Source organism: Callithrix jacchus, chromosome 13 (assembly GCF_049354715.1).
Source record: "Callithrix jacchus isolate 240 chromosome 13, calJac240_pri, whole genome shotgun sequence".
Classification (NCBI taxonomy): Eukaryota; Metazoa; Chordata; class Mammalia; order Primates; family Cebidae; genus Callithrix; species Callithrix jacchus.
This window is the reverse complement of record NC_133514.1, coordinates 4662594-4676988: the sequence shown is the minus strand read 5'-3', so window position 1 is coordinate 4676988 and position 14395 is coordinate 4662594. Positions and strand designations below refer to the sequence as shown.

Below are 14395 nucleotides of genomic sequence, written 5' to 3'. Positions count from 1 at the left end.
GCCATGATGCACGTGGCAAGGAGAGACCTAGGGAGAGGGAAGAGAGACTGCCATGATGCACGTGGCAAGGAGAGAGAGACCTAGGGAGAGGGAAGAGAGACTGCCATGATGAACTCGGCAAGGAGAGAGACCTAGGGAGAGGGAAGAGAGACTGCCATGATGAACGTGGCAAGGAGAGACCTAGGGAGAGGGAAGAGAGACTGCCATGATGAACGTGGCAAGGAGAGAGAGACCTAGGGAGAGGGAATAGAGACTGCCATGATGAACTCGGCAAGGAGAGAGAGACCTAGGGAGAGGGAAGAGAGACTGCCATGATGCACGTGGCAAGGAGAGACCTAGGGAGAGGGAAGAGAGACTGCCATGACGAACTCGGCAAGGAGAGAGAGACCTAGGGAGAGGGAAGAGAGACTGCCATGATGAACGTGGCAAGGAGAGACCTAGGGAGAGGGAGGAGAGACTGCCATGATGAACGTGGCAAGGAGAGAGACCTAGGGAGAGGGAAGAGGGACTGCCATGATGAACGTGGCAAGGAGAGAGACCTAGGGAGAGGGAAGAGAGACTGCCATGATGCACGTGGCAAGGAGAGAGAGACCTAGGGAGAGGGAGGAGAGACTGCCATGATGAACGTGGCAAGGAGAGAGACCTAGGGAGAGGGAAGAGAGACTGCCATGATGAACGTGGCAAGGAGAGACCTAGGGAGAGGGAAGAGAGACTGCCATGATGAACGTGGCAAGGAGAGAGACCTAGGGAGAGGGAAGAGAGACTGCCATGATGAACTCGGCAAGGAGAGAGACCTAGGGAGAGGGAAGAGAGACTGCCATGATGCACGTGGCAAGGAGAGAGAGACCTAGGGAGAGGGAAGAGAGACTGCCATGATGAACTCGGCAAGGAGAGAGACCTAGGGAGAGGGAAGAGAGACTGCCATGATGCACGTGGCAAGGAGAGAGAGACCTAGGGAGAGGGAGGAGAGACTGCCATGATGAACGTGGCAAGGAGAGAGACCTAGGGAGAGGGAAGAGAGACTGCCATGATGCACGTGGCAAGGAGAGAGAGACCTAGGGAGAGGGAAGAGAGACTGCCATGATGAACTCGGCAAGGAGAGAGAGACACCGAGGGAGAGGGAAGAGAGACTGCCATGATGAACTCGGCAAGGAGAGAGACACCGAGGGAGAGGGAAGAGAGACTGCCATGATGAACTCGGCAAGGAGAGAGAGACCTAGGGAGAGGGAAGAGAGACTGCCATGACGAACGTGGCAAAAAGCTAAAAAAGGATAAATATGGATAAAGAGTATATGGAAGGTTTGGTTTGTTCTTTTTTTCCCCCTTAAATTTCTGTAAGTTTGAAATTAGTTCAAAATAAGAAGGTAGAAACAAAAACAAAATGGAACAGAGTAACTTCCTTTAAACAACAGTCTCCTTTTGAAGCTGCGGCACCTGAGACACAGGTGACGTCCAGGACCCCTGTCCTGTCTCCCTCCCAGCCAAGATGATTTTGAAGAAGTCCACAGTTGCAAACCACTGGTGTCTTCTACAGAGGGTTTTCTTTTTTTTTTTTTTTTTTGAGATGGAGTTTCGTTCTTGTTACCCAGGCTGGAGTGCAATGGCGCCATCTCGGCTCACCACAACCTCCGCCTCCTGGGTACAGGCAATTCTCCTGCCTCAGCCTCCCGAGTAGCTGGGATTACAGGCACGCGCCACCATGCCCAGCTAATTTTTTGTATTTTTAGTAGAGACGGGGTTTCAGCATGTTGACCAGGATGGTCTTGATCTCTTGACCTCGTGATCCACCCGCCTTGGCCTCCCAAAGTGCTGGGATTATAGGCGTGAGCCACCCACCCGGCCTACAGAGGGTTTTCTAATCATTCACGTGGTTAACATGGTTAGCAGGTTAGCACTCTTCATTCTGTGTGTTTAGGAACCTCCATGAGTCAGGGTAAAGGTGAACAAAGCAGGTGGGGTGTTTCCTTCACTGGTGCAGTCAGGCTGGTTTTTTTCACATGATGGGACCCCAGGCTGGTGGCCCAGGGCTATGATATCCATTCCTTCCCACGCCGGAGTGTGGAAGTGGATCCTCATGCCTGCTCCTCGTGGTAGCAATGGCAGGTGCCCCTGTAGGGACCGGGACTGCATTTCACGTCAAAAGGAGGTAGGAAGGTGTCCTCGATCCAGGCTTGCCTTCACTTGCAAAGGAAAATGCACTCAGCCGCTAGCCCTCCCCTTCTCGTTGGCCAGACTGTGCTGCGTGCACACCAAGGGCCAGAAGACAGGCACCAGCTGGCAGAGGACGGGCTGGCGAGGGACCCATGCTGGCAGAATGCAATTCCAGTCCTGTAACCAGCTCCAAATTCAATGTTAAAAGCCACGTTTAGCAAATGAGATTTTCCTTCAGCTTTATTTTTTTTAAGGGCTGCATGCTTTCTATTTGAGATAATCTGAAATTACAGAAAATGCACAATGGGAATATCGCATGCCGGGCTCAACCTTGCTAAGCTTTGGCTGTCGGCAAAAAACTACTCTCTGGCTCGAACGTTCTGTGCTCTGCGATCGTTTTGTGTGGAAACAAAATCTCTGGGGTTGACTAGATATGCTTGGAAATTCCTTGGAATAAGTGAAACTGCGGCTAAAACGCACTGGGTTCCAATTGGGACTTTGCATTTCACATATTATTTTTGAAAAACCACACAGAAAACGTTGCAAAAGTTACCAGGCCTATAAAAGTGTTGTATGTAGGCTGGGCACGGTGGCTCACTCCTGTAATCCCAGCATTTTGGGAGGCCGGTGTGGGAGGACTGCAGAGGAGTTTGAGACCAGCCTGAGAAAGAGAGCAAGATCCCGTCTCTACACAAAAACTTAAAAATTAGCTAGGCATGGTGACACACAGCTGTGATCCCAGCTACTGTGGAGGCTGAGGCAAGAGGATCATGTAGGCCCAAGAGTTTGAGGTACAGTGAGCCATGATCACCCCAATGCACTCCACGCCCGGCCTTGGACTTTGTAAAACATGTTTTCTACCTAAAGAAACTTTTCAGGCCGGGCGCGGTGGCTCAAGCCTGTAATCCCAGCACTTTGGGAGGCCGGGGTGGGTGGATCGCGAGGTCAAGAGATCAAGACCATCCTGGTCAATATGGTGAGACCCCGTCTCTACCAAAAATACAAAAACTTAGCTGGGCATGGTGGCGCGTGCCTGTAATCCCAGCTACTCAGGAGGCTGAGGCAAGAGAATTGCCTGAACCCAGGAGGCGGAGGTTGCGGTGAGCCGAGATCGCGCCATTGCACTCCAGCCTGGGTAACAAGAGCGAAACTCCGTCTCAAAAAAAAAAAAAAGAAACTTTTCAGATTGAGACTTGACATTTAATAACTTTCTGTAACAATGGAGCGTTTGAACTTGGGTCCAATTTTTGAAATCTTTCCCTGGGTTTGAGGTAGCAGGTATGGAACCCTGCAGGAACAGGAGGTCCACGGCTTCAGGTGGGCGGGAGTGCTGACTGAGGCGGCCAGGTGAAAGCAGTGAGAAAAGAAATGAACTCACACCATGGGCCTGCAGATGTGGAAATGAGGTGTCACTGAGGCCAGGCGCCTGTGCCCTGGGGTTCCTGGCCGGGCTCCCAGAAGGAAGGGTGTGGTTTCTTTTTCCTCTTGGATGGCTGGCTCCCGACCCTGGATACCTCAGAGTCAATTCCAGACATTCGGGGTTGAGTCATCAGAGGAAAATAGAGACGTCTGAATTTTTCACATCACTGTGTTTTAAACATGATTAGTAAGTATATTTCTGTTACTAAGACAGTAAATGCATTTTACTAATAATACATTGTAGTGACTAAAAAGGGGAAATGTTATTCAAAAACATAAATATTGAATTAATAAGCTCTCGCATTAGAAGGAAATAGGATGAAGTTAGCAAAGTCAGCGGTGAACTGACGTGTTCGAGAACGTCTGGGTGCGGTTTATTCTGACTTACTCTTCGGGGCCGGCAGGGCCGGCGATATGTCTGTGACCAGGCTGGACGGGCTCCCGGGTGCCCACCCCGCCCTCTCCTGCAGCCACTCCTCCAGGGCAGGCCTCCTGTCCTGGCAGCCTGGCTGTCGGCATGTCACACAAAATCATGTGTGCTGGGTTCTGCGGAGAGCAAAGCCGGGTGTGAGCACTAGGCAGGCTGGCTCTCGCAGACCCTATGATGGAGCCCCTGCAGCCTGGGCATGCTCTGATCACAGAGGTGGCAGCTCTGGCAGACCCTGTGATGGAGCCCCTGCAGCCTGGGCATGCTCTGATCACAGAGGTGGCAGCTCTGGCAGACCCTGTGATGGAGCCCCTGCAGCCTGGGCATGCTCTGATCACAGAGGTGGCAGCTTCTGGCAGTCCCCTGACCTGCCATTCCTGTCCCGTGACTTCAGGGAGGGGCAGCTCCTCGGAGCTCCCCGCCAGGTGACACCTGGGACTCTGCCTTTCCTTCCTGGGCTGCTGTGGGTGTTGGGCGGGGGTCTGGAGACCCTGAGGGCTGCCTTAACACTCCTGCCTGTGTTCCCGTTGTGACATGGGTGCCTCCTGTCTTTACTGCCGAAGCCACAGCAGGGGTGTGGGGCACCTGTGCATCTGACTGGTACCCGTGTGACCCCAACCCGCCTGGGCCACCGTGGGATAGAGCACGAAGCAGAGCCCCAGACGCACTTTGTGGCCGAGCCACCAACCTGACAAGCGGGAAGCCTTTGCAGTTCAGCTTTGTGAGGGCAGAAAGACGGGCCCCCCCACTTCTGTCTGCGTGAGCACACACGCTCAGAAGAAGAAGGCTTCTGACCCGGTCAGACACCTCACACGCACTTAAGAGAGGAAGCTTTTGGCACGCTATCAAATGCTTTGATACACACACACATCTCCGTCCCGGTATGAAGGAAAGGCAGCTGACCGCGGCAGACCCCACCCAGGCTGGTCTGCACCGGAGGCCCGATCGTTTCCCCTTCTGGCCACGTGGCTTCCAGTGTCCACAGTTCTCCACTGAGGACGTCACCTCCAGCCGCTGGTCTTGCCAGGCACCCAGTGCGAGGGTGAAGCTGGCTGCCCAGCCTCTCGGCCTTGCCCTTATCATGGGTACTATGCCCTTTAACAGACATCCCTGCATCAGCCCTTGGGTCTGTCCCCTGTGGGGCCCTGCCTGGCAGCCCCAGGTACTACTGGTTCATCCACTTCCCACTGCCCTGCCACCACCCTGTGCCAGGCACGCGGGCTTGGAATAAATCAGAAAACAAAACAGACGGAACCCTGGCCTTGTGGAGCTCACAGAATTCTGTCGGGAGAGAATCACATTCACCGGGTGCTGTGTTGTGACTGTGTCCTCTCCAGAATTCACACGACATTGTCATTGTCATTGACATTGCAGAGGTATTCAGAGGCAGGCCCTACTCTTACAGATGGCTTCATGCCTCATAAAAGTGCAGCAGGGAACTAGCTGAGGCCTCGATCTTCAATCCCCTCCACAAGCATGCAGTGTTCCCAGCAGATACTAATCTGCCCACACCTCCACCTCCCAGGTTCAAGCAATTCTCCTGCGTTAGCCTCCCAAGTAGCTGGGACTACAGGCATGCACCAGCACTCCCAGCTAATTTTTTTTTTTTTTGGTAGAGACAGGGGTTTCAGCATGTTGGCCACGCTGGTCTCAAACTACTGACCTCAAATGATCCACCTGCCTCGGCCTCCCAAAGTGCTCGGATTACAGGAACGAGCCACCATGTCTGGCCTGAATGTCTGTTCTTTATAAATCACCCAGCCTCGAGTGTTTTGTTAGAGCAGCCCCACTGCCTGAAACACGAGTTTCTGTGCTCAATGCCACGTTGAAGAGCCCAGCTCTGGCACTGAGGCTGTGCCCAGAGGCCGGTGTGGCCACTCACCAGCAGCATCACCGTGGCACATCACCACCTCTCTGAGCCCGGAGGCTCCTCTGTGTGAGGTGGATTCAACAGTGCCTATTTCAAGTTGTCAGTGCAAAGAAAATGGGAAATATGTCCCTTAAGCACAATACCTGGCAAAAAAACTCACACCGAACAGCTGCCGTGACAACTCCAGCATCACCCAAGGAGCCTGGACACCGAGACAAGCAGCAGCTTATGCGGCCCGGCCCCCGCATCATGGCGAGGAGGCTGCACCAGCCCTTGGCTCTTCAGTCACCCATTGAGAAACAAAACATGGGTATGCAGAAGTATTTCAGCACCCAAAGAAAAAGCGCAGGAGGCGTGATGACAGCAGGGCCATGCTGGAGAGCCACATCCCGGCTAAAGGCAGGGCCGTTTCCATCTGGGTCACCTGCCATCAGGTAGAGCCAAGGCTGCTATTACCCAGCCTTCCTAGTTTTCAAGCAACTCTAGAACTGACTGTTATGTGAACTCGCCCCGTTTAACACTCGCTGTAACTTGAGAGGCACACAGCACACACGTGCAGATGGAAGCTGGCCAGTGTGGGCTGCTGAGTGGGCCAGGCGCAGGCTCACACCAACCTGGCACCAAGAAGCCAGAGCTCATGAGTGTCACTGGCACCACGCTCCACTATGGATAACCCCACTCCCACTGCTGGTCGGGGAAACTGAGGCCAGTGAAGGCCATGGGAAAGTGTTGGGCAATCTGGAAGGGGTCCAGATGGTACAGTTCATGAAGCCTTTTCCACCCCAAAACCTCCAACTCCAGGCTCTGCACTGAGGGATCCGTGGCACAATGTGTGTGTGACACTGGACACAGTGGGCAAGCCTGTGCTTCTCTAAGGCGCCTCCATCTCTATGCATCTGAATGACGCGTGTATGATACCGCCCCTGTGGGGCCCTGCCTGGCAGCCCACAGGAGGTAACGCGTGGACCTCCGCAAGGCCAATGTCCTAGTGACGGTGAGACACAATGAGGCTACACACTTCAAACTCAAACTGAAACCTGAACACATGAAGGTTGATCATTATGTTCTGTATCTCCAGGATAAAACGTTCACAGCAATGTGAATAGGTCGTTTTGACATCATTTGCGTTCTGTGAACAGCAGTGACTTTATTATGCCTCTGCCTGGCTGAAAAACACCAGCTCCTGCTCACTCCACAAGGGCACGGACGCAGAGCACTGCCTGCCAAGGTGCCGGGATTCCAGTGAAAAGTCTCAGCAGGGACACCATTTGCTGGATGAGTTTAAGATTAAAATCTCTTCATAAAATGTGATAAATAGGTTACCATACACGTGGCTCAATACCGTGAAAGCATCAGCAATCAAGACACTGCTACAGGCTGGGCGTGGCGGCTCAGGGAGGCCGAGGTGGGCAGATCACCAGCCTGGCCAACATGGTGAAACCCCATCTCTACTAAAGATACAAAAAATTAGCCGGGCATGGTGGCGCATACCTATAATCCCAGCTACTTAGGAGGCTGAGGTGGCAGAATCACTGGAAATCAGGAGGTGGAGGTTGCCGTGAGCCAAGATGGCACCACTGCATGCCAGCCTGGGAGCCAGAGCGAGACTCTGTCCCAAAACAAATGAACCACAGCTCTGAGAGTCCCACAATACATGAGGAGCATAAGTCACACACAATTCTCATGAGCAGCCGAGGTTTTTCTATATACATTTCAAAGGTGCTTTTGATAAATAATAAACTGAATTTAATAGCACATTTAAAACAAAAGCAAACCCACACAATTCTGTATGTCTGTCGGCAAAACTGCTCAATCGGTGCATAAATTCTACCTGGGCATACAACAGTAACGTGCCTTGGGACCTGTCGTCAGTGCTCACTGCCAGGGACTGTGGCAGGACCATTCAAGGGACCCCGGGGCCCTGCAGCTGAGCATCTGAGGGGTCCAGGTCCACCCTGCAGCTCGGGGAAAATGACATCACTACTTTCCTCAAAAGCCAGCGAGAAACACCAACCACAAAATTAGGGTGTGGGTTGGGTGCCTGCAGGTAACTCCGTCAACGAAAAACAACTCTAAAGCCCAGCCAACCTGATTACTAAATATTTGCCTCATTTTGTCAAATAACCAATGTAGCATGAACAGTAAATTCTCATTTTAAAACAGGTTCCATGATTAAAAAAAAAAAAAAAACTTGCAAGATTTCATCTCAACCACCCCACACGCTGGTTGGTGGCAGGTAAACACCAAGGCATCTCTGCTGCTACGGGAGTCACTACCCCTCAACGATGTCTTTGTACCACTTGCCACCAGATGGCACTGCCAGACACCTAGGTTTATAATTATTTTTTTTTTTTTTTTTTTTTTGTGAGAGAGTCTTGCTCTGCTCCCAGGCTCAAGTGCAAATGGCTCAATCTCAGCTCACTGCAATCTCTGCCTCCTGGGTTCAAGCGATTCTCTTGCCTCAGCCTCCTGAGTAGCTGGGATTATAGGCACGCACCACCACGCCCAGCTAATTTTTGTATTTTTAGTAGAGACGGGGTTTAATCATGTTGGTCAGGCTGGCCTCAAGTGATCCACTTGCCTCAGCCTCTGAAAGTGCTGGGATTGGTTTGGGTGTGAACCAGTGTGCCCGGCCTAGAACATCACACCATGGGAAACTTTAACAAGGAACAAGTCATATTATTTTCTATTTTAGCCCAATTCTCTCCAGCTGAAAAGAATGTGACTTCTGATTAAGACACATGGCATGTGAGTGTGTGGCTGGAAAATCAACGCTGATCCACCCCGGCAGCGGGAGGCACTTCACTATGAAGCCATTTCCAGCATTCGAACAAGGCCACCCGCTCCTCGGCAGGTGTGATGCTTGGATGCCACGGACTCCTCTCCTAAGTGCCTGACATGGTCCAGAGGCTCAACTTACAGAGCCAGTCAGGACAGTCGCAAAATTATAATTTCTTAAAAAGGCTTTGTAGCTACTTCAAAATTAATGCTAATGAGAAATAAAGTTAGTATTTCCCTTAGAACTAAACACAAAACATTCACTGCCTCATTAAATCAAAAGCCACTATTCATGGAACTTCCCAGAATCCACGTGCCGACCCACTGGGGCCCGGGAGCCCCGGCGGGAGCAGCTACGGCCTCTTCTTCCGCAGCAGCTGCCCGTTGCCTTCCGGCCTGCTCTTGGCTTCTGGCTGTGCAAAGTTCCAGTCCACCGGATTGAGAAGCTGCTGAGTCTTCTTCTGGGTCCAGTACGGATTAATGATTAGTGTAAGCAGAGCCAGTCCAACAAGGTAGAGTGCCAGATGAGGCAGGTACAGGCTGCTGACCAGGCCGTCCCAGTGCCAGAAACACACCCACCACATGTGGTAGGTCAGGACCATGCGGCAGTGAAACATGTGAATCATCAGCCACTGGTTGAGCTTCCAAAACAGAGAATCGGACCAGCCCGCCTGCACAGAGACAAAACAAATGCACAGGTCAACACGAAACTGCCGAAATGCATCCTTCACATCACAAAGAGGCATTTGCTGCCTTACTTACCAAGCAAAACAAATTCATTTCAAAGCAACAGAATTTCCTCACCAGAGCTCTGCTCTTGCTGGGCCTCTGTCCTGGAAGGAGGCCACCGGCCCCAGGCGCGCACAGGCCAGCAGGGCTGACCCTCGCTTGCTCGTGCTGTTCTCCTATTCCTCTGGCTCTTTGACTCCTGCTCCTTAAAGCTATGATAAATTCAACCTTTCTTTCGGTTTCTCTTCAGTCTATCTTGAATTTGCATATATTTAATAAATAAGCAGTGCTTATTTAGCAAAAGCAGACACAGGTACACCAAGCTTCTGTACCTAGACCCTGGGAGAAAAATCTCTTAGAAGAGGTAAGTTTAGGATGAAGAATGTTTCCTGGTTTGTTTAGCCCTTTAACAAAGGCCTAAATGGGCTTGCCTTAAAATGTGCTAAATTTGCAGTAAAACTAGTTTCCAGCAGTCCCAGCTAAAACAAAGAAGGGAACTTGAGGATGGTACGCGTCAGACCACGGATACGTGGGGGGACCAGGTAGGGAGGCCTCGTCAGCACCGGGACAGTCCGGAACATGCCAGAAAGAAACTCATGCCCAGAAGACGAGGGGCGCTGGGATGCAGGGACCACTCTGACAGCAGAGCAGGAAAGAGGTGGGCTGCCGTATCCAGGCAGAGACCACCTGGTGTTCTCAGGAAAGGGGCTGACTTTACTAGAGCTACATCTGTGGCACTTTGAAGAGGACCCGGCATTACCAACTTCTAAGGGTCACTGAATCAAAAGGAAGTTTACTCTCAAGTTACAAAGGCATGTTCACACAGCACACACACGCACACACGCGCACACACGCACACACAAACCAACAGAATCAATGACTAAGAGGTTATCTTACAAATGTGTCGGAAAGAAAAACAAAGAGTTTGTTTGAAATACTGAATTTGTCTGAAAACAACTTCATAAAAAAATTTGAATTGTCTCCCACTGTTAGATCAGACATACCCATACCCTTTTCTTTTACCAGCATGATGACCTTATCTGTAGGTAATACTTGTTACTCACTGGATGTGTGTCTCAAAATTCATACGATGAAACCCTAACTCCCAGTGTGATGGTACCCAGAGGTGGGGCCTTTGGGAAGTGATGAGGGTGGGATGAGGTCATGAGGGTAGGGCCCCAGCATAGGATCAGTGCCATAAGAAGAGGAAGAGACCAGAGCCTTCCTTCCCCTCCTCCATGTGAGGACTTGCCGTCTCCAGAACTGGAGAAAGGAATGCCTGGGCTATGGCAGTTTGCTGTGGCAGCCTGAGCTAAGACAGTACAGCTCCTCCCCAGCACAATATTCTAACTTGGGCCAGGTACGGTGGTTTACGCCTATAATCCCAGCAGTTTGGCAGGCCGAAGCAGGTAGTTCACTTGAGGTCAGAAGTTTGAGACCAGCCTGGTCAACACAGCAAAACCCCATTTCTAATAAAAATACAAAAAAAATTACCCAGGCGTGGTGGCACACCATGTAATCCCAGCTGTCTGGGAGGCTGAGTAATGAGAATCATTTGATAGCAGGAGGCAGAGACTGCAGTGAGCTGAGATTGCACCACTACACTCTAGGCTGGAGAAAGAGCGAGACTCTGGCAAAAAAAAAAAAAAAAAAAAAATTCTAACATATTTTTCTGGTATTTTAAATATTGAAAGCTCAGGTATATTAGCTCCTATAGACAGTCTGCTACTCACAATGGTTTGACTTACACTTGTCTGGCTTTAGGAAGGTGCAGAAGTGGTACACATTCAGTAGAAACCATACTTCAGCACCCACATAACCACGGTTCCAACTTTCCCTACCGCATTCACAGAATTACGTGACATGTTCCACATTTTGTTGTAAAATAGGCTTGTGCTGTATGACTTTACCCAACCTTAGGCTGATGCAAGTCTTCTGTTTAAGGCAGGCCAGGCTTCACCATGGTGTTCAGGAGGCTGCTTGTATTAAACACATTTCTGATATAATATTTTTAATTTATGATGGGCTTATTGGGCTGTAACCCCATCCTGAGTCAAAGAGCATCGAAGTCTGGACAGAAAAAATCAATGTGAGAAAAATTAGACAAGAAAGGCCAGTGGAACAGAGTAGCGCAGTGTGGCTTCCATGACTGTCACGGGAGTCTTTCCCAGGTCTCAGAGGGGACCTCAGTGCTCCCACGTGTGCATCACGGCTCCCTCATGCACACACACGAATTCAGAGACTGCCGGCACGGCTTTCACAAACATGCCAAGCGCTTAGTTCACCCCAACTCCAGGTGCAAAGGAAACACCCCCACCTGTGACTGGGGCCACCTCCAGGTAGGTCAGGACCTCACACTTCCCGCACGCTCAGCCTTGCTGAGGCACAATGACGACTCAGGAAGAAGAACAGAGGAAGCACGAATCCCAAACAAGCCTGGAGCCTCCAAACTGAAGGGGACAGGGGAGAAACTCACGCAGACCAGAAGAACCCATGGTTGCCAGTTCTGGATGGTTAAGTGACATGGATTGAAATGAAATGTGAAGAGTTAAAGCTATTATTTCTTACTTGTGAAAGTATGGAGTTACGCTACAAGTTCTTGAAGTTGTTGGTATGTCTAAAACAAGTCACAAATGTCGCTGGTTCTCAGCTCCTGGGGTGACTGCAGATCCCGGTTCGCCTGGGGCAGGCCCTGACATCCTTGACCGGGTGATAAACAGTGTGGTCACTCTGATAACTGGCCACAGCCACCAGTTCCAAAAGTGGTGAAGGACAATGCTGGACTTTGGCGCAGGCAAGTTTTCAATCTCACACCTCCTGCAGACCCACAGTGGCTGCACCAGGTGGGCCCACACAGCAGTACCAGAGCTCAGTGCCTTTGTTTCGGCCAACAACGCACAGTGTATAGATGGTGGTCTCACGTGAGCTTATAACGGAGCTGAACAATTCCTGTCATTTACTATTTTACTATACTATGCTTTTTATCATTGTTTGAGAGTGTACTCCTCCTCTGATGAAAACAAAGTTCACTGTAAGCAGCCCCACGCAGGTGTTTCAGGAGGGTCCAGAAGAAGGCGCGGTCATCACAGGAGGTGGTACCCCATGTCTGTTGCTGCCCCTGAAGTCTCTCCAGCGGGACAAGATGCGGAGTGAAAGACAGGGATGTGGATGATCCTGACCCTGTGCAGGGCTAGGCGAACGTGTTTTAAAAATTAAGAAAAGCTTATGGAATAAAGGGATAAAGAAAATATATATATGATATATTTGTATTTTAAGCTAAGTGTTATTACAAGAAAAGTTTTAAAAAATTAAAATTTAGGCCGGGCGCGGCGGCTCACGCCTGTAATCCCAGCACTTTCGGAGGCCAAGGCGGGTGGATCACGAGGTCAAGAGATCGAGACCATCCTGGTCAACAAGGTGAAACCCCACCTCTACTAAAAATACAAAAATTAGCTGGGCATGGTGGTGCACGCCTGTAGTCCCAGCTACTCGGGAGGCTGAGGCAGGAGAATTGCCTGAACCCAGGAGGCGGAGGTTGCGGTGAGTGCAAAGATCGCGCCATTGCACTCCAGCCTGGGTAACAAGAGCGAAACTCCGTCTCAAAAAAAAAAAAAATTAAAATTTATAAAATAAAAAATTACAGTAAGTTAAGGTTAATTTATGATTAAAGAAAGAAATGTTTAAAATAAATTCACCTGTAATCCCAACACTTTGGAAGCTGAGGTGGGCAGATCACGAGGTCAAGAGATCGAGACCATCCTGGCCAACATGGTGAAACCCCACCTCTACTAAAAATACAAAAATTAGCCGGGCGTGGTGGCACAAGCCTGTGGTCCCAGCTACTCGGGAGGCTGAGGCAGAAGAATTGCTTGAACCCAGGAGGCGGAGGTTGCAGTGAGCCGAGATTGTGCCACTGCACTCCAGCCTGGCGACAGAGCAAGACTGTCTCAAAAAAAAAAAAATTAATAAATTCAGCATAGCTTAAGTACACAGCGTCCATAAAGGATACAGGAGTGTACGGTGATGCTCTAGGCTCTCACACTCACCACTCATTCTGCCTGGCCCAGAGCAGCTTCCACTCCTGCAAGCTCCATTCCAAGTTAACGGCCTGCACACGTGCACCATTTTTCACGTTGAACACGGCATTTTTACTCTACCTTCCTATGTTTCGCTGTTTAGATAAACAAATATTTACGACTGTGTTACACTTGCCTACAGTGTTCAGTAGGGCTGTGTGCTGCACAGGTGTGCAGCCTGGGAGCAATGGGCCCTGGGGCACAGAGCCCAGGCATGGAGTAGCTTCGGCACGCGGAATGGCACTCTAGGATGCTTGCTCCATGACGGAACAGCCTAAGGACACGTTTCTCAACATACCCCATAGTTAAGGACTGTACAGGGAAAAGAATCACACGCCATGTCCTCTTTTGGGTCTGGCTAATGTCTCTCACTATGGCCGTGTAAACCATCCTGATTGCTCCCCACCCCTCTTCTGTGTGGACAAACCCGGCTCAGGATTCAGTATGAGGCCAGATGAACAGTGTGGCTAAGACGATCCCGGTACCTGTTTGAGTGCTGGGGCACAGACCTATGCGTGGAGCTGCAAGGACACCGGAAGTCTCGCACACTGTTCCCCTCGCTAGTTATCAAACTGAAGACACTCGAGCATTTACCAAGTTAACAAATGGCTGCGAAAAACCAAAGGCAAGACGATGCTCCTTCTGCCACATGGTGGACTGCAGCATAGCTACACAAATGTGTGCCCCTCCCAGAGTCCATATTCTAGAACCTTCTGTCATCACATGTATGTGTGTGCACTGGAGCAGGGCCACACATAAATCTGCCCCTCCCAGATTTCACCTTCCAGAACCTTCTGTCATCACATGTATGTATACTGGAGCAGGACTACATGCATATCCAATCCCCACAGATTTCACTTTCCAGAAACTTCTGTCATCACATGTGTGTGTGTACTAGAGCAGGGCTACATGCACATCAGCCCCTCAGAGTTCACCTTCCAGAAC

The 14395-nt window shown here is 50.6% G+C and overlaps 1 protein-coding gene and 1 pseudogene across 4 annotated transcripts in view; both read right to left on the bottom strand.

Moving 5' to 3' along the window:
* Positions 1-4120: 4120 nt before the first annotated feature.
* On the bottom strand, positions 4121-5266 carry LOC144578907 (uncharacterized; annotated as a pseudogene).
* A 2330-nt stretch (positions 5267-7596) lies between these two features.
* The window catches only part of CLN8 (CLN8 transmembrane ER and ERGIC protein), a 31618-nt gene continuing 24819 nt past the window's right edge, over positions 7597-14395 (bottom strand). For all 4 annotated transcript variants that reach the window (XM_078347022.1, XM_054243659.2, XM_008978998.5 and 1 more), the window contains one exon: positions 7597-9316. In XM_078347022.1, the coding sequence (XP_078203148.1) occupies positions 8999-9316 (318 nt within the window). In that variant the 3' untranslated portion in view covers positions 7597-8998. The remainder of the gene's footprint in view (positions 9317-14395) is intronic.